This window comes from Zingiber officinale, chromosome 4B (assembly GCF_018446385.1).
Source record: "Zingiber officinale cultivar Zhangliang chromosome 4B, Zo_v1.1, whole genome shotgun sequence".
Classification (NCBI taxonomy): Eukaryota; Viridiplantae; Streptophyta; class Magnoliopsida; order Zingiberales; family Zingiberaceae; genus Zingiber; species Zingiber officinale.
In genome coordinates, this window is record NC_055993.1 from 22,309,968 (window position 1) to 22,328,338 (window position 18,371).

The 18,371-nt window shown below is 37.0% G+C and overlaps 1 protein-coding gene across 1 annotated transcript in view; it reads right to left on the bottom strand.

Annotated features, from left to right (window-relative positions):
* Nucleotides 1-4,386: 4,386 nt before the first annotated feature.
* LOC121978154 overlaps nt 4,387-18,371 on the bottom strand; it is a 40,962-nt gene continuing 26,977 nt past the window's right edge. The window contains exons 4-5 of the mRNA XM_042530531.1: nt 5,573-7,172; nt 4,387-5,019 (exon numbers count right to left, since the gene is read on the bottom strand). Of these exons, the coding sequence (XP_042386465.1) occupies nt 4,387-5,019; nt 5,573-7,172 (2,233 nt within the window). The remainder of the gene's footprint in view (nt 5,020-5,572; nt 7,173-18,371) is intronic.

Below are 18,371 nucleotides of genomic sequence, written 5' to 3' on the forward strand. Positions count from 1 at the left end.
GACTCCACTACAATGTAAAAATAGAAAATTAGTTTTTCAACCTATAATGAATTGAATGCATTCAAAATTAGCATAAGTTATGACTTACTTGGTCACAATAGTTTGCCAAGCATGATCTCGGTTCCTATTACTCAAAGAGTCCAATAAATATATCATATTCTTGTCTTCATTAATTATAGTCAAGATCCAATGGTACCTGCACAAAAAAAATATAGCATTGACTAGCATGTAGTAGGAAAAAAATAAATAATTAAAATCTTACCCAGTGTTATATGGGATGAAGCATATGCTATCCCTGTTCGATGCTCCCAACTGAGCAGCAATATGTTGTGATAATTTACTACCTTCTTCACCCACACCGCATGTAGGTATGTGACCAGGATCCACAAATGACACATACTCAGCTCTATTTTCTTTCTTCATGTATTTGTAAAGGTAACTGCAAGGTATTAATTGCAAGGTAATGGCAAAGTAATGAAAAATCTAAATATACCCCATGTAGACCAAAGCAAAAACATATGAACAAATATTGAGAACAAAGCAAAGCATGTGAACAAATATTGTATTTAACACATAACATACCCCATGTAAACCAAAATGTGTCTGGCACCTATCTCTTTCATCTCCATAAAGCGTAAGATATCTTCTCTTAGCAACCATACACTTTTAGGACGCCCAAACATAGCTTCATCAAATTCTATGTGTATGCTCTCATCTTTAGGCATCAATCTGATAACATACGAGTAGATATACTTGCATGCCATCGGTAAAGTTTTCTCAATTTCCTTGTACTTGTCCTGATCACCATGAAGATCCGAAGGAGCAAATGATTGATGTTGTACATTCTTCTGCAATATGTTAAAATATTCAAATGAGTATTCAAATGATTAAGATTTTTTCCAATACCAACTTTTCAAGAAAATTGAAAGTACCTTCTTCGTTGGTAAAATTACCAACTCTTTAGGCCAAGCAACAATTGTTCCAACAGCATCATTGACGATTGTTGGTCCAGACCGAATTGGGATTGGAAGCTCTGCTTCTTCATCTAAGACAACATCAATAGATACCTTGAAATTCCCTTCCCCAAGTGGAACATGATGAATCAGTATATTTGGGCCTCCTTCTGATAGTATTGTACCATATGCCACCACATTTTCACGTTGCTTGACAGCCAAGTTACATTTTTTCCCCTTTAAGAACATGAAATTGTATATAAATATCTGAATTTGAAAGAAAAATAACTTTGACATAAAATTAAGAATTATAGAACCTCCAAGTTTGAAGTGCCACATTCATAAACCTCCACATCATCTCTCCATTTTGGGTCGTTCATGTTTGAGGACTTGTTTGATATCACAGGCTCACAAGTTTGATTATCAATGACCTGAGCAAGTTGAGCCTTTAATTTCTCTACTTCAGCCTTCAAGCTCTTATTCTCCTCTGATTGCTCTTTGAAGTTATCGATCGAATCCTTTGGGACTGATTCCCTTTTCTTTCTTGCAGTTTTAAAGTAGAGTTGGGGTTTTACACATCCTCCCACGCCTCTAACCCGTCCATAATGTTCTGGATTTCCTAAGGCAGTAGTTAACACATCATTCATCCCAGAAGATTTGAACTCTCCTTTGACTTTCTTTTCCAACAAGTCATCCTACAATATGAGATTGTAACATATCAATCAAAAAATTCCAATATTATTTAGCAAGACAATATGAAAATTAGATAAAAAATATTTACAATTTTTTCAGCGACTTCTGCTATTTCCATATTTGTTATGTTACCAGATTTGTCCTCGCGAGCTTTACGCCAAAGTATTGATCTATTAACTTCCTCATTTTCAGCAATTAATTTTTTCTCCCTCTATAATTCCAAAAATGATTAGTTACATAATATTAAATACTTGCTTGAAAATGACAAATACAATGCTTCGAAGCTTACCAATTCAGCCTCTAACCCGATGTAACCCTTGCGAGACAGTCTGTGATGGTATTTGTAATGCATCGTTCGTTCTTTTTGCTTTTTATGAATAACCTACATAAATGCAAATGAACAAATATTACTGTATGCAAACAAACATAATATACTATAAGCAAACAAACATTTCAAACAAACATACTATACTGTTTGTTTACAGGTACCGAAGTAAGCAAACAAACTTTAAGGAACCGAAGTAAGCAAACAAACATTGCAGGTTACTGTTTGTTTGCAGATGTTGCTGCAATCTGAAGTAATAGGCAAACTTACTTGCTGCAAACAAAGATCACCAGATGTCCCTGCCCTTGATAATTATGTTATGTTTCAAGGCCTTAATTACTGGGTAGCTATCTCATAACTATCTTCGGTATAGGTTTCCGGTAGCACAATACTAAGATAATTACTTACTAACTACTAGTAGTGAAGCAGTGCCAATCAGAATGGAGGGCCCTACCATTACGAACCTAATCACTACTCTGATTAGGGCCCTCCATTCAGAGTAATTATAGGCATTCCTATCTATTAGCTTTCCCTATCAGTAAACTACTAGGCATTCCTATCTATTAAGGCAAGCCTTCTAATTGGCTTTTATACCAATTAGCTTCTTATAGGCATTCCTACGGCCTTACTAGTGTGGCCGATATGTGTGAAGGTAAGTAATTACTAAGTAGTGAATTATACATAATTACTTATAATTAGTCTCTGAAGTACTGTTAGAGTCTCTGAAGTTTGCATTTACAATACTTAGTTCATCTTGAGTTTGCCGATAGCTACTTAGTAATTACTTATACTGTTAGCCCTGGATAACTAGTAGTCAAGTAGCTAGCAAAACACATTATAACTATGTTATGTTTCTGAGTTTTAATTTCTTTTCTTCTCCAGAAGGATGGTTCAAGGAATTTCAAATTTAATCTTTGTAATTTTCTTTTAACTTGTTTCATTGGGTCAGTGTGAATTACTTCTCATTCCTTGTTATTAATATATGGGATAACAGATGGTGATGTATATATTTTTAGTCCCATTTTCATAGGATCAATTTAATTACAAGATATATATCTACACTCGAAACTATTGGGAAGTTTCTAGCGAAAGAGAATATCTATCACTCGATACTATTGGGAAGTTTCTAGCAAAAGAGAATATCTATCAGAGTTATTGAAGCATATCAATGACCAAAGTAAGGAGTAGGCATAGGGCATAACTACATTTGTTTGTGTTTTAATCTGATTATCTATTGGGTTGGATTTACTTCGATAATTAACTCAATTTGTAAGCAAACAAATTATATTCCATAGAATTGTAAATGCAAATCAACAAATAACACTACACAATTAGTAAATGCAGGATTTTGAACTTGCAAATGCAAAAGAACAAACAACACTATACTATAAAAAAGTTGCTACAATCCTTAACACCATTACGTATGCTTTCCCTAACACCATGAGTACGTACCTCCCATGATGGATGAAGTCTCTCATCTACAAATGCTTTCCAAACTGCTTTTGGAATCTGATATTGACTCGGTGAAGAACTCAATTTTTCAGGATTGTCTTTATTTGGCCAAACAAATCTGCTAGTGAGTTTGTTTTTGAAATCTCTCCATTTTTGAGATGCTGAATTCATCACAGCAGCCTCGCTTTGTGGTGCTAATTCAAACACATTCTGCAACACAAAATATTAGTTGGTACTATTAATAGAGAAGTTGAAGATGAATAAGGAAAAAAGCAACATACAAGCTAGATGATTATACAACTAATATGATAAGAATGAATTAATGATGGCAATGACAACATAGAGTTGGAAAGCTAATTTCATTTGGGATTATATTTATTTATTAATCTTACCGAGATCTCTTCCCATACTTTTTGTTTTATATTTTCTGGAACAGTAGGCCAAGACTTTATGTTGATTGACACCATAGTTCTAGCAACAGAGCCAATGTAAGATTGCAATGCCTTTCCATTTGCATTGTATAATGGGCGTCCCATGTCATCATAATCAATCTTTGCTTTTTTCCCCCATCTTGCAACTGCAGTGAGTTTACACATTGATGTAGGACCTCGTTTATTCTTCTGCACATCTACAGAACGTTCTTCTCTATCAGTAACTCCATGTAGCTCCGCATCGGCTACTCCATGTAGCTCAGCATCGGCTACTCCATGTATCTCCTCAACTGCTACTCCCTGTTTTTTACGGCCCATCGAGTATTATCTGCATAATAACATAAATGTAACCAATGTTAAAATTTGTACAATAATAGTAACATAAACATGACATAAATAATTACAATAACACATATAAATAAATAACAACACAAGCGTAAACATGACATAGAATTGCATAACATAATTACTTAAAGTGCATACAACATTCCTTCATGTTCAAAACATAAACATTGGATAAAAATACAAAACATCATTTTTTCTTTTTTGTGACCCATACACCCTCAATTTCTGATCTAAAATATCTTTCATGTGCAGGAATACTATGAGTATCAACATCATCGATTGGTCGAGAATCTGGAATACTGCTCCAATCATCATCATCTCCCTCATAACATCTATTTGGAACTGGGAGCACAATTGACCACCCATTTTTTAATGGATCATCAATATAAAAGACTTGGTTGACTTGACTTGCAAGCACAAATTCGTCATTCTTGTGTCCTCGTTTGTTCAAATTAACTAAGGTGAAACCACATTCATCGTTGTTGATTATTCCTTTATCATTTGCAACCCATGCGCACTTGAAAAGAGGAACGTGAAATTGATGATAGTCTAATTCCCATATTTCTTCAATCACTCCATAGTAAGATACATCAGCTAGCAAGGGATTCTTATCTTTAGCACTACACACAAGCATTGTGTTGGCAACTAAAGAAACCCCACTGTTTTGACAAACTCTGTCATCATCCCGCGCCTTTGTTTGGTATAAATTACCATTTATCACATAACTATTATACTTAAGGATTTGCACACGCGGTCCATGGGCCAACCATGTTAATGTCGATGTTGTTCCACCATTGCAACTGTCAATTTCAGCAGCCACCTAACATGTATTCAATTTGAATATGGTGATTAAAAATAATAGATATAAGTTGTTCAGCTCAAATGATAGTAAAAATTTAATGAATCTAGTATCCACCTTTGCACGAAACCAATCAATAAACCTCTTGTTGTGAGCATCTTGTATCCACCTTTCATCTTTCTCTTTTTTGGGAAACATTGATTTCAAAAATATTTTATGTTCACTGTAGAAGTATTAATATATAAATTTGTGGTAGACATTAGATAATCTAAATTACATATGCAAAATCATAAATAATACAAAACACTTACATTATATAGGGAGATACTTCTTCCATATTTTCTAGCACAGTCAAATGTGCTTGTTGCAGATCAACTTGTTGCACTACAATTGGTGCGTTGCATGCTTGCAAGCTAGAAATATTTGCTTTCGAGTCTCGTATTGATTGAGGGACTCCAATAGGATCAACGCCATTAAGATATTTTGAACAAAACTCAATTGCTTCTTCTGCTAAATATCTTTGAACAATTCAACCTTCAGGATGTTTTCGACTGCCCACATAACTCTTAAGCACCTTCATGCTTCTTTCAAATGGATACATCCATCTGAAGTAAATTGGTCCACATAATCGGACTTCTCGAACAAGATGGACAGTTAAGTGAAGCATGATATCGAAGAAAGATGGGGGAAAATATTGCTCCAATAAGCAGAGTGTAACAACCAAGTCAGATTGCATCTTATCTAACTTGGCTACATCTATAACTTTGCAACAAATATCTTTGAAGAAGAAGCATAATCTTATGATGGCATATCTAACATGTTTTGGCAGTGCATCACGTATGACTATTGGCAAGAAATGCTGCATTAATACATGACAATCATGGGATTTCAAGCAAGTCAACTTCAACTGATCCATGCACACAATATTATTCATGTTCGAAGAGAAACCTTCTGGAACTTTTATATCCTTTAATGACTTGCACACTTGCAACTTTTCTTTTTTTGTGAATGAGCACGCAGCAAGAGGAAGATATGTTCTCTTCTCCCCAACTATAGGTGTTAATTCAGGCCTAATTCCCATCTCAACCATGTCCAATCTAGCTGCCACATTATCCTTGGTTTTTCCTTTAACATTCATCAAAGTATTAATGAGGGATTCAAAGACATTTTTCTCAATGTGCATAACATCAAGACAATGCCTTACATGCAGGTGTTTCCAGTAAGGAATATTAAAAAAGATTGACTTCTTCTTCCAACATTTTCTGAAATTTGTTGCTCCTAAATCTTTTTCTTCTATATTGGCTTCCAACTTATTAGCCTTTGCCTTCTTTATTTTCCCTCTCACACTTATCTTCTTTCCAAACTCACACCTTATGTCAGAAAGTTTGTCAAACAACTTAATCCCAGATAATGGTCTAACTGCTTCTTCAAGTTCCTCTATGCCATTAAACTCCTTCATTTGCCTACGATAGGGATGAAACCGTGATAGGAATCTTCTATGGCCAGCAAATGACATTTTCTTCCCATTTTCCAAGTGTCTTGCATAAGTATCTTCTCCGCATACTGGACATGCATAATAACCATGTGTAGTACATCCACTAAGGTTACCATAGGCAGGAAAGTCATTGATGGTCCATAATAAGACTGCTTTAAGAGTGAAGAACTGCCTTCGATAAGCATCATAGACTCCATCAACTCCTTCCCACAATCGTTGCAAATCTTCAACTAGCACCTCCAGATAGACATCAATATCATTTCCAGGCTGCTTAGGCCCTGAAATGAGCATAGTTAGCATGATGTATTTCCTCTTCATGCACATATTTGGAGGTAAATTATAGTTGACCAACATGATTGGCCAACAGCTGTACCGACTGCTAAGGTTGCTATGAGGATTAATGCCATCAGCTGCAAGTGCTAGGCGAAGATTTCTTGGCTCACTTTCAAATTCAGGCCACATATGATCCACCAACTTCCATGATGGTGAATCAACTGGATGACGTAACTGACCAACAACTCTTGTAGAATCTGCATGCCATGTTAAATTTCTCGAGGTCTCTAAAGATTTAAACATGCGCTTAAATCTTGAAATAGGAGGGAAATACCAAACCACCTTAGCAGGAACACCTTTCTTCTCAACCTTGTTTTTGGTTAGCTTCCACCGTGACAAGCCACATCTAGGGCAACTTACGCAGTTTTCATATTGCTTTTTATAAAGAATGCAATCATTTGAACAAGCATGAATCTTTTCATGAGTCAGCGCTAAACAACTCAATGTCTTTTTTACATCATACATTGAGGATGGTAGATTGTGATTATTTGGTAGCATATCCCCAAAATCTAATAGTAGATCTGAAAATAGAGCATCACTCATTCCATGCCTTGCTTTGGTATTGTACAGTTTAACAAGTGCACTCAACTTTGTGTAACGTTCGCATCCCTTGTACAATGACTTCTCTGATTCCTCTAAAAATTTCATAAACGCTTCAGGATTTTCTGTATAATTATCGTACGCTGCTTCACACATGTGAGCGGTTTCAAAGTTGTCATAATCATTATTAATTGGCCCCTGGTTGTCACTCCATTTTACTTTATCATCTTTAGCAGGCTCACCATGCCAAATCCAATTCACATAGTTTTGACTAAAACCATGGAAATAAAGATGCTCTGAAATGGACTTAATCGACCCTTTTTTAAGATTGATACATTTGTAACAAGGACAATGAATGTCATTGGGGTCAATATTCGGATTCTGTAAACAATCTTTAATGAACTGTTCCACACCCTCCTCATACTGTTTGGACCTTCTATCCGAGTATATCCAGGATTTATTCATTTTAATCTAGCAAAATCCCCAAACAAATAGGTCAAAATCTGAAGATATTAAAGTAAATAAATAAAAGTTAAAAAATACTAAATGCAACTCAAAATGTAAAATCATTGGAACTTCAATTTGTGAAATCTAATACAAGTAAGAAGAGATAGACCAAAGAGGTTGGTGTGTGGTATGAAGAAAAATTTATTTAAATTAATATATTAATCTCTAATGGTATTAAGTTGTTTATAATATATGTTGGTTAACAAAAGAGTTATCAATAGTTTCATAATTTCATTGTAAATAATAATATAGATTTGTAAATACATAATTGCATTGTAGAAAGAGCTATAAAATGGTCAACATACATTGCATAATATTTCTCTAATGGTCAACCTACATTGCATTTGACATGTGCTGTACTTATACTTAATGTTCTCATTTGTTTGTACACTTCCTTATCAACTTTTTTTGTTTATCACCTACCTTTGCAATCCTATTACGTTCCTTTCTTTTCTTCACTCATCTTCCTTCTTGCTCAAGAAGTGCAGATTCTTCCCCTTTTTCTCCAGCAATTCATTTCCTTCTCCTAATGATTCAAGCCCTACGAGTTAAAACCTATGACAGATTATCTATTGCAGATCAAATTGTGTCCCTCTCTACTTTTGCTGATTTTTTTCTGAAGTTGAAGATTTACCATCGATACCAAGCTTCAAACAGTGTTGTGACTGTTCTTGCATTAGGTGCTATGATCTAAACTTTTTTGGCAGGCTACTCGGGATTAATTGGAGAAAATCTATCAACATACCAAGTAAACTATCCTTAGTTTAGTCATATATCATGTAAAAAAGTTATCTTTGTTAGGGTACTGCTGTAAAAAAATTTTGGAGTTCATATTCTTTTGGTGGGAAGAAAAAACAAATACCATCCTAGTTTTATATTCTTGTCTCCTAACAATTTGAAGTGTTAATGGTTGGCTTTAGTTTTGCACAATTTGGCTCTTGGGTTTCTGTAGATAAATGTTTCTAACATGGTAGTTGTTTTCGGGTATGACAAGGAAACTACACCGTGCAGTCTAATTAGAAATCCAGAAGCAATCCAGACTCCATGTTCTAGCAATAGACGAACCAATTCTAGAGGAACTAACAGAAAACTGAAACCTTTCATCAGAACATACCTACTACTCAAGAGATGGAGGAGATATCTATAAGTAGAATATTAATGGCACAACATAGGAAAGAAGGGGTCAAGAAGAAAGAAACCTAGTGTCGGGTGACTCTCGGCGTCAGGGAGAAAATGCAGAAGAAGCTGTCGTTCGCGTTGGGGAGAAACGCCGAAGGAGGAGATAGCCGTCGGGGGGAAAAGAGGCACGAAGGAGAAGGCTGGTGTCGAGGGGCTGTCGCGCGTCAGGGAGGAACCTCGACGAGTGGCCGTCGCGCGTCGTCGGGGAGAAAGCAAAGAGGAGAAAATGCGAGAAGAAATTAAAAGGGAAGATTTAGGTTTAGGGTATAAACCTTATAATTATAAAAGTGAATTAAAAATCCTTATAATTATAAAACCAATTCATTGAAAAATCCTTATAATTAATAAACCAATTCAACTTTTAACCAACTATAACACTAATATTAATTCATTTAACTTATTACTTCATCAATTATCCATATAAAATTTATTTTATAACCTATTACTTCTCCGAATATATAGTATGAAGTAAAAAGTCAGATAAAATTAGAAGTGAGATCCACATTTTTAAACCTATGAAGTATAAAATTGTATTTACTGCATCAAATTTATTATCGAAGTTGATTATCATATATTACTTCGCATTTGCTGATTGACGAAGTAAACAGTGGCGAAGTCTATTGTTCATTTTCACATAGTGTCTCCTCGCTTGACGATGTCTCGTATCAGGTGTAGTTGCGCTCTATATGTTTACTTGCTTTATGGGCTCGTGGTTCCTTCGAGTTTGCAACTGCACCGCTATTATCACAATAAATTGTGATGATCTTGGGCAAACCAGAAATCACATCTAAGTCCATTAGAAAGTTCCTGAGCCACACAGCTTCTTTAGCTGCCTCAGAGGCTGCCACATACTCAGCTTCCATGGTTGAGTCCGAGACGCATTTCTACTTAACACTCCTCCATACAATGGCTCCACCTCCTAGAGTAAACACATAGCCTAATGTAGACTTACTATTGTCCCTATCTGATTGGAAGTCCGAATCCGTGTAACCCACAGGGAGCAAATCATCTGCCTGGTAAACTAGCATATAGTCTCTAGTCCTTCTCAGGTACTTTAATATATTCTTTACTGCAGTCCAATGTCCTTATCCAGGGTTACTCTGATATCTGCTAACCATGCCCACGACAAAACAAATATCAGGTCTCATACACAACATTGCATACATAAGGCTTCCTACAGCCGAGGCATAAGGAACTGCCTTCATGTCCTCTATCTCCTTTAATGTCTTCGAAGACATCTCTTTAGATAAAGCTACTCCATGCCTAAAAGGTAAGAAACCTTTCTTTGAGTTCTGCATGCTAAAACGAGCAAGGATCGTATCTATATATGAAGCTTGAGATAGGCACAACATTATTTTCTTGCGATCCCTTATGACTTTGATCCCAAGAATGTGTGCACATTCTCCTAAGTCCTTCATATCAAATTGTTTGGACAACCATACCCTTACGTCCGATAATACCTTGACATTGTTGCCAATTAACAAAATATCATCTATGTATAGTACAAGAAATACCACCACGTTTCCGTTACACTTCTTGTATACACAAGACTCATCCGGACACTGAATAAATCCATATGGCTGGATTACTTCATTAAACCGGATGTTCCAAGACCTTGAAGCTTGCTTCAGTCCATAAATGGATCGATTGAGCTTGCACACTAGATGCTCTTTGCCCTTTTCAATGAACCCTTCTGGTTGCTTCATATGGATGTTTTTTTCAAGACTTCCATTAAGGAAAGCTGTCTTGACATCCATTTGCCAAATCTCATAATCCATATGAGCGGTAATGGATAAGAGTATCTGGATAGACTTAAGCATAGCTACCGGCGAAAAATTCTCCTCATAATCGGTTCCCTATTTCTGAGTGTACCCTTTCGCAACAAGCCTTACTTTGAAGGTTTCTACCTTCCCATCTGTCCCTCTTTTCCTTTTGTAGATCCACTTGCATCCAACGACTTTTACACCATCAGGTGGTTCTACAAGCTCCCAGACCTTATTAGAGTACATAGACTCTATTTCAGAATTCATTGCCTTTTGCCAAGATACTGCATCTATATCTTGGAGTGCTTCATCATATGTCCGGGGATCAGGTTCATGTTTACCCGGGATCAAGTCCGAAGACTCTCCCAAAAACATGAATATCTCAGGCTGCTTTACAACCCTCCCACTATGACGAGGCACCGTCTGTGGTTGTGTATCATGTGTGACACGTGTTGCAGTCTCTTGTGGTACTTCATCTTATACTGTTGGTACTGAAGTAGACGTGTCCTCTCTAAGTTCTTCTAGAACAATTTTGCTACTGGGCTTATGATCCATTATATAGTCTTCTTCTAAAAACTGGGCATTGGTGCTAACAATGACCTTCTGGTCTTTAGGACTATAAAATAAACCACCTTTCGTTCCTCTGAGATAACCCACAAACACACGAACTTCTGTACGAGATTCTAACTTATCAGCATCTGGTTTCAGCACATGTGCTGGACTACCCCAAATCCGAATATGTCTTAGACTGGGCTTCCGCCCATTCCACAATTCTGTGGGAGTAGAAGATACTGATTTAGAAGGTACTAAGTTCAGAATGTGTGCTGTCGTTTCCAGAGCGTATCCCCAAAACGAATTTGGAATTCTGAATAACTCATCATCGATCTAACCATCTCCATAAGAGTCTTATTCCTTCGTTTTGCCACACCATTCTGTTGGGGTATACCAGGTGTGGACAATTGGGATTGAATCCCGACCTCTGATAAGTAATTCCTAAACTCTCCTAAGAGGAATTCACCACCACGATCAGACCGTAGTGTCTTGATACTTTTACCTAGACGTTTCTCCACATCAGCCTTGTACTCTTTGAACTTATCAAAGCACTTAGACTTGCGGCACATTAGGTAAATGTATCCATATCTTGAATAATCGTCTATAAAAGAGACAAAATATTCAAAACCACCTCTAGCCTGGATAGACATAGGACCACACAAATCAGAATGAACTAATTCTAATGCTTCTTTGGCTCTATACCCCTTGGCCTTAAAAGGTCTCTTAGTCATTTTACCTTCCAAGCAGGATTCACATGTTGGAAAGTTGTCCAACTCTAATGGACCCAAGAGTCCATCGGCTACAAGCCTTTGAATCCTACTTAAGTTAATATGACCAAGCCTTAGATGCCAAAGATGCGTTTGGTTCATTTCTGAAGGTTCTTTTCTCTTATTAGAGTTAGAAGATGTGTTATTAATTTCCATATTTTGCTTTGTGAGAGAAATTGGATTTAAAGTATATAAATTTCCAACCAATACACCAGAACAGATAATCACTTTATTTCTCTTTATAACCACATTGTTACTAAAGGAAACTGAATATCCATCCAAATATAATTTAGAAACTGAAATTAAATTCTTTCTAAAACTGGGTACATAAAGACAATTTCTTAAAACCAATTTTCTATTCCTATCAAAAGATAAGTAGACGTCTCCCACTGCAACAGCCGCCACCTTAGTAGCATTGGCTATGTAGACGATAATCTCTCCTTCAGATAGTCGTCGGGTTTCCTGGAACCCCTGCAAGGAATTGCAGACATGATCAGTGGCTCCCGTATCTACACACCAGGTGCTGGTAAATAACACCACTAAACATGTTTCAACAACTAGAGCATGAGATATACCTTTATTGTTCTGATTCCTACGAGGACAGTCCACCTTCCAATGCTCTGTCTGCTTGTAGATGAAGCACTTTCCTTTCAGCTTCTTCATTCTAGCTTTTTGTCCCTTAGGTTTATTCACTCTCTTTGATGAAAAGACCTGTTTCTTCTTCTTCTTACCTTTCGGCTTAGAAGTAGAACCATTTTCAGCATAGTGAATCTGAGAACTTTGACGAAATATACCTTCTGCTGCCTGTAGTTCTATCAGAAGTTCCGCCAACATATACTCTCTTTTGTTCATGTTATAGTTCAGGCGGAACTGCTCAAAACTTCTGGGTAGCGTTTGGAGAATTATATCGACCTGGGTTTCCCCATCGATTTCTCCTCCAAGAACTTGTATTTCGTTTAGATAGGCCATCATTTTAAGGATATGATCCCTTACGGGTGTCCCCTCAGACATGGTGGCTGTCATTAGCTTTCTCATTGCCTCTTGCCTAGCAGTCCGACTCTGGTGCCCAAAGAGTTCTTTGAGATTGTTCATTATATCATAAGCTGTTGGTAAATCTTGATGCTTATGTTGCAATACATTTGACATTGATGCCAAAATGTAACACCGCGCCATCTCATCAGCTTTTACCCATTTCTTATGATACTCAATCTCCTCTGGGGTAGAGTCACCGTCAGGTGCATCAGGGCAAGCCTCAGTCAGTACAAACTTATAGCTTTCAGTAGTAAGGACAATGTCCAGGTTTCTTTTCCAATCTATATAGTTGGGTCCAGTAAGTTTGTTCTCTTTCAGTATAATGGCCAGTAGGTTGAAAGTCATCCTAAGAATCATAAAAATGACTTTGGTCAGGACTCTAAATTTAGAATAATATTGATTCCTCAAACAATACTATTTTAAATTAACCAATACCTCAAAACACCGTGAATTTTGTATGCCACGATAGTGTGGACGTATACAAATTCAACATTTGTAAAAGGAGGGTGTAACCCATTAATTTTATTATCTTGTCAACCTAACTTTTGACAAATAAAATTAATAGTTGGTTTCCTTCGGTCACACATATAATAGCAGTGATTCCGATGGGGAGGATACTATTAGACGTGCCTAAGTGTATACCATTACTTGACACTAAGTCCATTAATAAAATTGTGCCCCTTCTGATGGGGAAGATCACATGTTCTTAATTAATTTCCTATAGTCATCCAAAATGGAATTTTGATCTAGTGATCCGCAAACAAACTCATCCGATATGGAGGAAGGCACTCAGAGCTAACGTGCAAGTTTGTTTGCATCACTTACAAACCAGTAATGAAGACCATGGAATTTATTAAAATAAATCCCTCTCCCACTTAGTTATTTGAAGTGAGGATTTTAAATTATCCTAGCATACATCACATGCATACTAACACATCACAGTAAATAAAAGCAATAAATATGGAAATTATTTCCCAACTATTATGGCCTTTTTCTGTTACTGTCCTCCATGTGCTCTAACCCTAGCTGTTGCCATCTTTAGCCACCGCCCAACTTCAATCGATTGGGAAGTCTGATTTTGGCTTTAAAAGCCTGATTTCAACACTTCAAGTCACTTTGAGTCCCGTTAACCACTCGAAACCCCTTAGAATACATTTGTATACGTTTAGGGGGAGTTTTTCATGATAAAAATAAGTATGGATTGGTTAAGAGAAACAAAAGTGAAGTTTAGGATAAAGTTTAGCTTCAATTCTAAATTTTGAAACCTTAAAACTTCAAGTTTTGGTTTTCAAGGGTCATTAACCATTCCTAACCCTTTGGCATACACTTGTATCCATTTAGGGGAAGTTTTCATGTTGAAAGCAAGTATGGATTGGTTATGTAACGACCCCACCCTCCTCTCTACTAGTCTGTGAGGGTGGGACGTTACTTAACTATAAACTTTACTTAACTAATCTTGCTCAGATGTTGATAGTAATTCCTAAAACTCTCAGAAAACTCTAAACATGCAATTAGTAACAACTGAAACATAATTAACTCATCTTGTCATTCTACTCAAGCATATGTTCACAACTAAAACATATCAGTCTGTATATGCATGCAACAGTGATACAACTCAATTATCGGAACTAATGTGCATAGTAAATAAAAGGAAGAATTCTAAAACATAAAATATTCAATAAGAAAATCCAGAAACATGAAAGAATAGTTCCAACATTCTGAATACAAAATCTTAATGAATTTTTTAAACTAAATCCCAAGGCTTCCATAGTCCTGACATCACACATCCATCCACACCTCCTTGTCGCCTTCCTTCGCTATAACTTTTCCTTTCCTTTATCTGCAGTAAGAGGAAAATGCAACTATAAGCAAATTGCTTAATAAGTGTTATCTAACTCACAAAACTCGAATATGCATATGAACAGGAATAAATCTATAAACTGAATGCTTAAAAGAAATACTACTCATGCTCATCTAATAACAAAGAAATCAAACATACTGAAATGCTAAACATGTAAAGCTGCTCAACTAATAGCAAATAGTAGTAAGAACAATCTAAACAACATGCTAGCATAAAAGGGAACTAAACTTGTTGATCTTTAAACTTATGTGAAACTTATTTCGCTTGTTCAAAACTTATACTTTTATACTTCAAAATAATAATCTCTTGGGCCTAGGCTTAGTACCATTGCACACTTCCTAATAGAAACTGAGGTAGCGAGCCACCAGTCATACGAGGGTAAAGACCTTGGTCTTACCAGGGCCGAGACCTCGGAAACGGTCACCTGGATTTGTTTAACGACAACCTCGGAAGTCGGGTACTAGCCTTCTCAAGTAAAATACTTATACTTGTTAATACTTCTAATAAAAGAATGCCTCGTACAAAAAAACTGAAATGCTTAAACAAATTCTAAAACTGCATACAAAGCTTAACCAAAAATCTGCATATAGAGCTTAACAGAAATCTGCATACAAAGCTTAACAAAATCTGTATACAAAGCTTAACAAAAATCTGCATACAAAGCTTAACAAAAATCTGCATACAAGGCTTAACAAAATCTGCATACAAATCTTATTTCCTAAAACCGTTCACACTAAAACAAAGCCAGCAAGTAAAGGATAAATCTGCACTGCAATTGGTGGTTCATTTGCTCAAGCTTAGAATTAAAGTGGTTCACGCTCAGAATTAACAAAGTGGTATGTACTGGAAATAAATTAGAAACAAAAGGTCTACTGGATACTCCCAAAACTAAGGTTGTTCATGTCAAATACATAGCATAAACAAAGACCAAACCCACCGCATGCTCACCAAAACACATAGCAGTGTATACACATTGCAACTAGAAAGGAATTTGCTACTGGAACCCAACTCAAGCATAACCATTCTTCATGCCCAGTGCCACGGCAAGGAAAACAAAGGGAAACCGAATTTCTACTCATAGCCATTCATTGCAGTGACCACAACCAAACTACATGCTAAACAAACAAATCTATACTATCTCATGTTCATTGCTTAACAGTAAAATAACAGGAACCTACAAGATTCCATAAGAACCGATCATGCTCCTTTTAGGTCACAAGCAGAAAAACTAAATCGAAATCTGAAAACAGTAATCACAAGGCTTGAAGGAAATCCAACCCACACGCTTAAACTAAACTAATCATCCTCTTTCTTTCTTTAAGGTTCACGGTAGCAAGCACAAAACAATAACCTTTACAGTATGCTTCGAAATCATGAAGAAAATAAGAATCCGAAACTACTCTTACTACAGGTGAGAAGCACTTACCGGAATCCCTTGACTCACAGCCGAAATCTACTTCTAGGGTTTCAGATAACTTGAAATCTCGGCCCCTTCTTCGTGCCAACAGGTTCTCCTCGACGAGAGGATCGTGATGGCATGGAAGACTCTCCGAGATCAGCCTGGACCGGTCGCCGGAGAGAAACCCTAGCTTCCTTTTTGTTTCTGCCCAATAGAACGCCGCGCTCGCAGTCGGGAGAAGAGAGGAAAGGTTTTTTTTTTGGTCACGGGAAAAACCTAAGTTCTCTCTTTATAACTAGGGTATTCTGTTATCTAACTATTTCTTAAATTATTTCCGCCTCTTCTTTGATCAGCACGACCCGCTTGGGTTCTTGGCTATCGCGCTTCGCTTAAGTCTTGGACCGGGTCGGAGGTCGCGGGTTCGGACCTCGGCCGAACCTCTTTATTTTTTGCATCTTCTTCCTTTTGGTAAAAATACCAAACGAACTCCGAAAATTACATAAAAATACTCTAAAATTTCCTAAAAATCTCTAGAATATTTTTAAAGCATTTCTAAATATTTTTAATTACTATTAGGACTCAAAATGAGGAAATTTGGGTTATTACAATTCCCCATACCTTATAAAAAGTTCATCCTCGAACTTAGAATAATTTCGGATATTTCTGTCTCATACTGTCCTCACGCTCCCAAGTAACTTCCTCGTGCTTCTGGTTCTGCCAGATGACCTTCACTAGTGGTACTTCTTTGTTCCTTAGTCTCTTAACTTCTTTGTCCACTATCTTTGAGGTCTGCTCTCATAGCTAAGATCCTCCTGGATCTGCACTGACTGAGGCTGAATCACTTGGCTAGGGTCGTGGAGGCACTTCTTTAGCATGGAGACATGAAATACATTGTGTATTGCTGACATATCCTGTGGTAAGTCCAGCTTGTAAGCTACTTTCCCAATCCTCTCTGTGATCGGATAGGGTCCTACGTAGCAGAGACTTGCTATTTTTTTGCCAAATCTCATCACTCCCTTCATAGGTGCAATTTTGAGAAAAACTGAATCCCCTACTTGGAATTCAAGTGGCCTACGACGTGTGTCAGCATAACTTTTCTGCCTACTCTGGGCAGTATCAATTCTCTGTCTGATCTTCTGAATAGCCTAAGTGGTTTCATCTATCATTTCAGTTCGCCTGCCTAGTTTTGATTCCATCTCTTTTCTTTCTCCAGTCTCCAGCCAGCATATGGGTGATCTACACTTTCGACCATACAATGCCTCATAAAGTGCCATCTTGATAGTGGCCTGGTAGCTATTGTTGTAGGCAAATTCAGCTAAGTACAAATACTTGCACCAACTGCCTTTAAAATCCAATGCATAAGCCCTGAGCATGTCTTCTAAAATTTGATTTACTCGTTATGTCTGTCCATCAGTCTGGGGATGGAAGGCTGTGCTGAACTTGAGTTTGGTGCCTAATGCATTCTGAACACACTCCCAAAAATGAGAAGTGAAACGCCCATCCCTATCGGAAACAATCGACTTCGGGACTCCATGAAGTCTGATCACTTCCTTAACATATAGCTGTGTCAATTGCTCTATAGAGTGAGACACCTTGATGGCTAGAAAATGGGCAGACTTGGTCAATCTGTCCACTATCACCCATATCACATCATATCCTTTAGTAGTTCTTGGAAGACCTGTTATAAAGTCCATGGATATTTTTTTCTACTTCCACTCTGGTATTAGGAGAGGCTGTAGGACTCCTCCTAGTCTCTGGTATTCTGCTTTGACTCTCTGACATGTCAAGCAAGTGCTGACATATTTTGCAACATCTCTCTTGAGTACAGACCACCAGAATCTCTGCTTCAAATCTTGATACATCTTGGTGGAACCAGGATGCATGGAGTATGATGTACTATGAGCTTCTTCTAGAATCTTTCTTCTCAATTCCTCATCATTAGGGA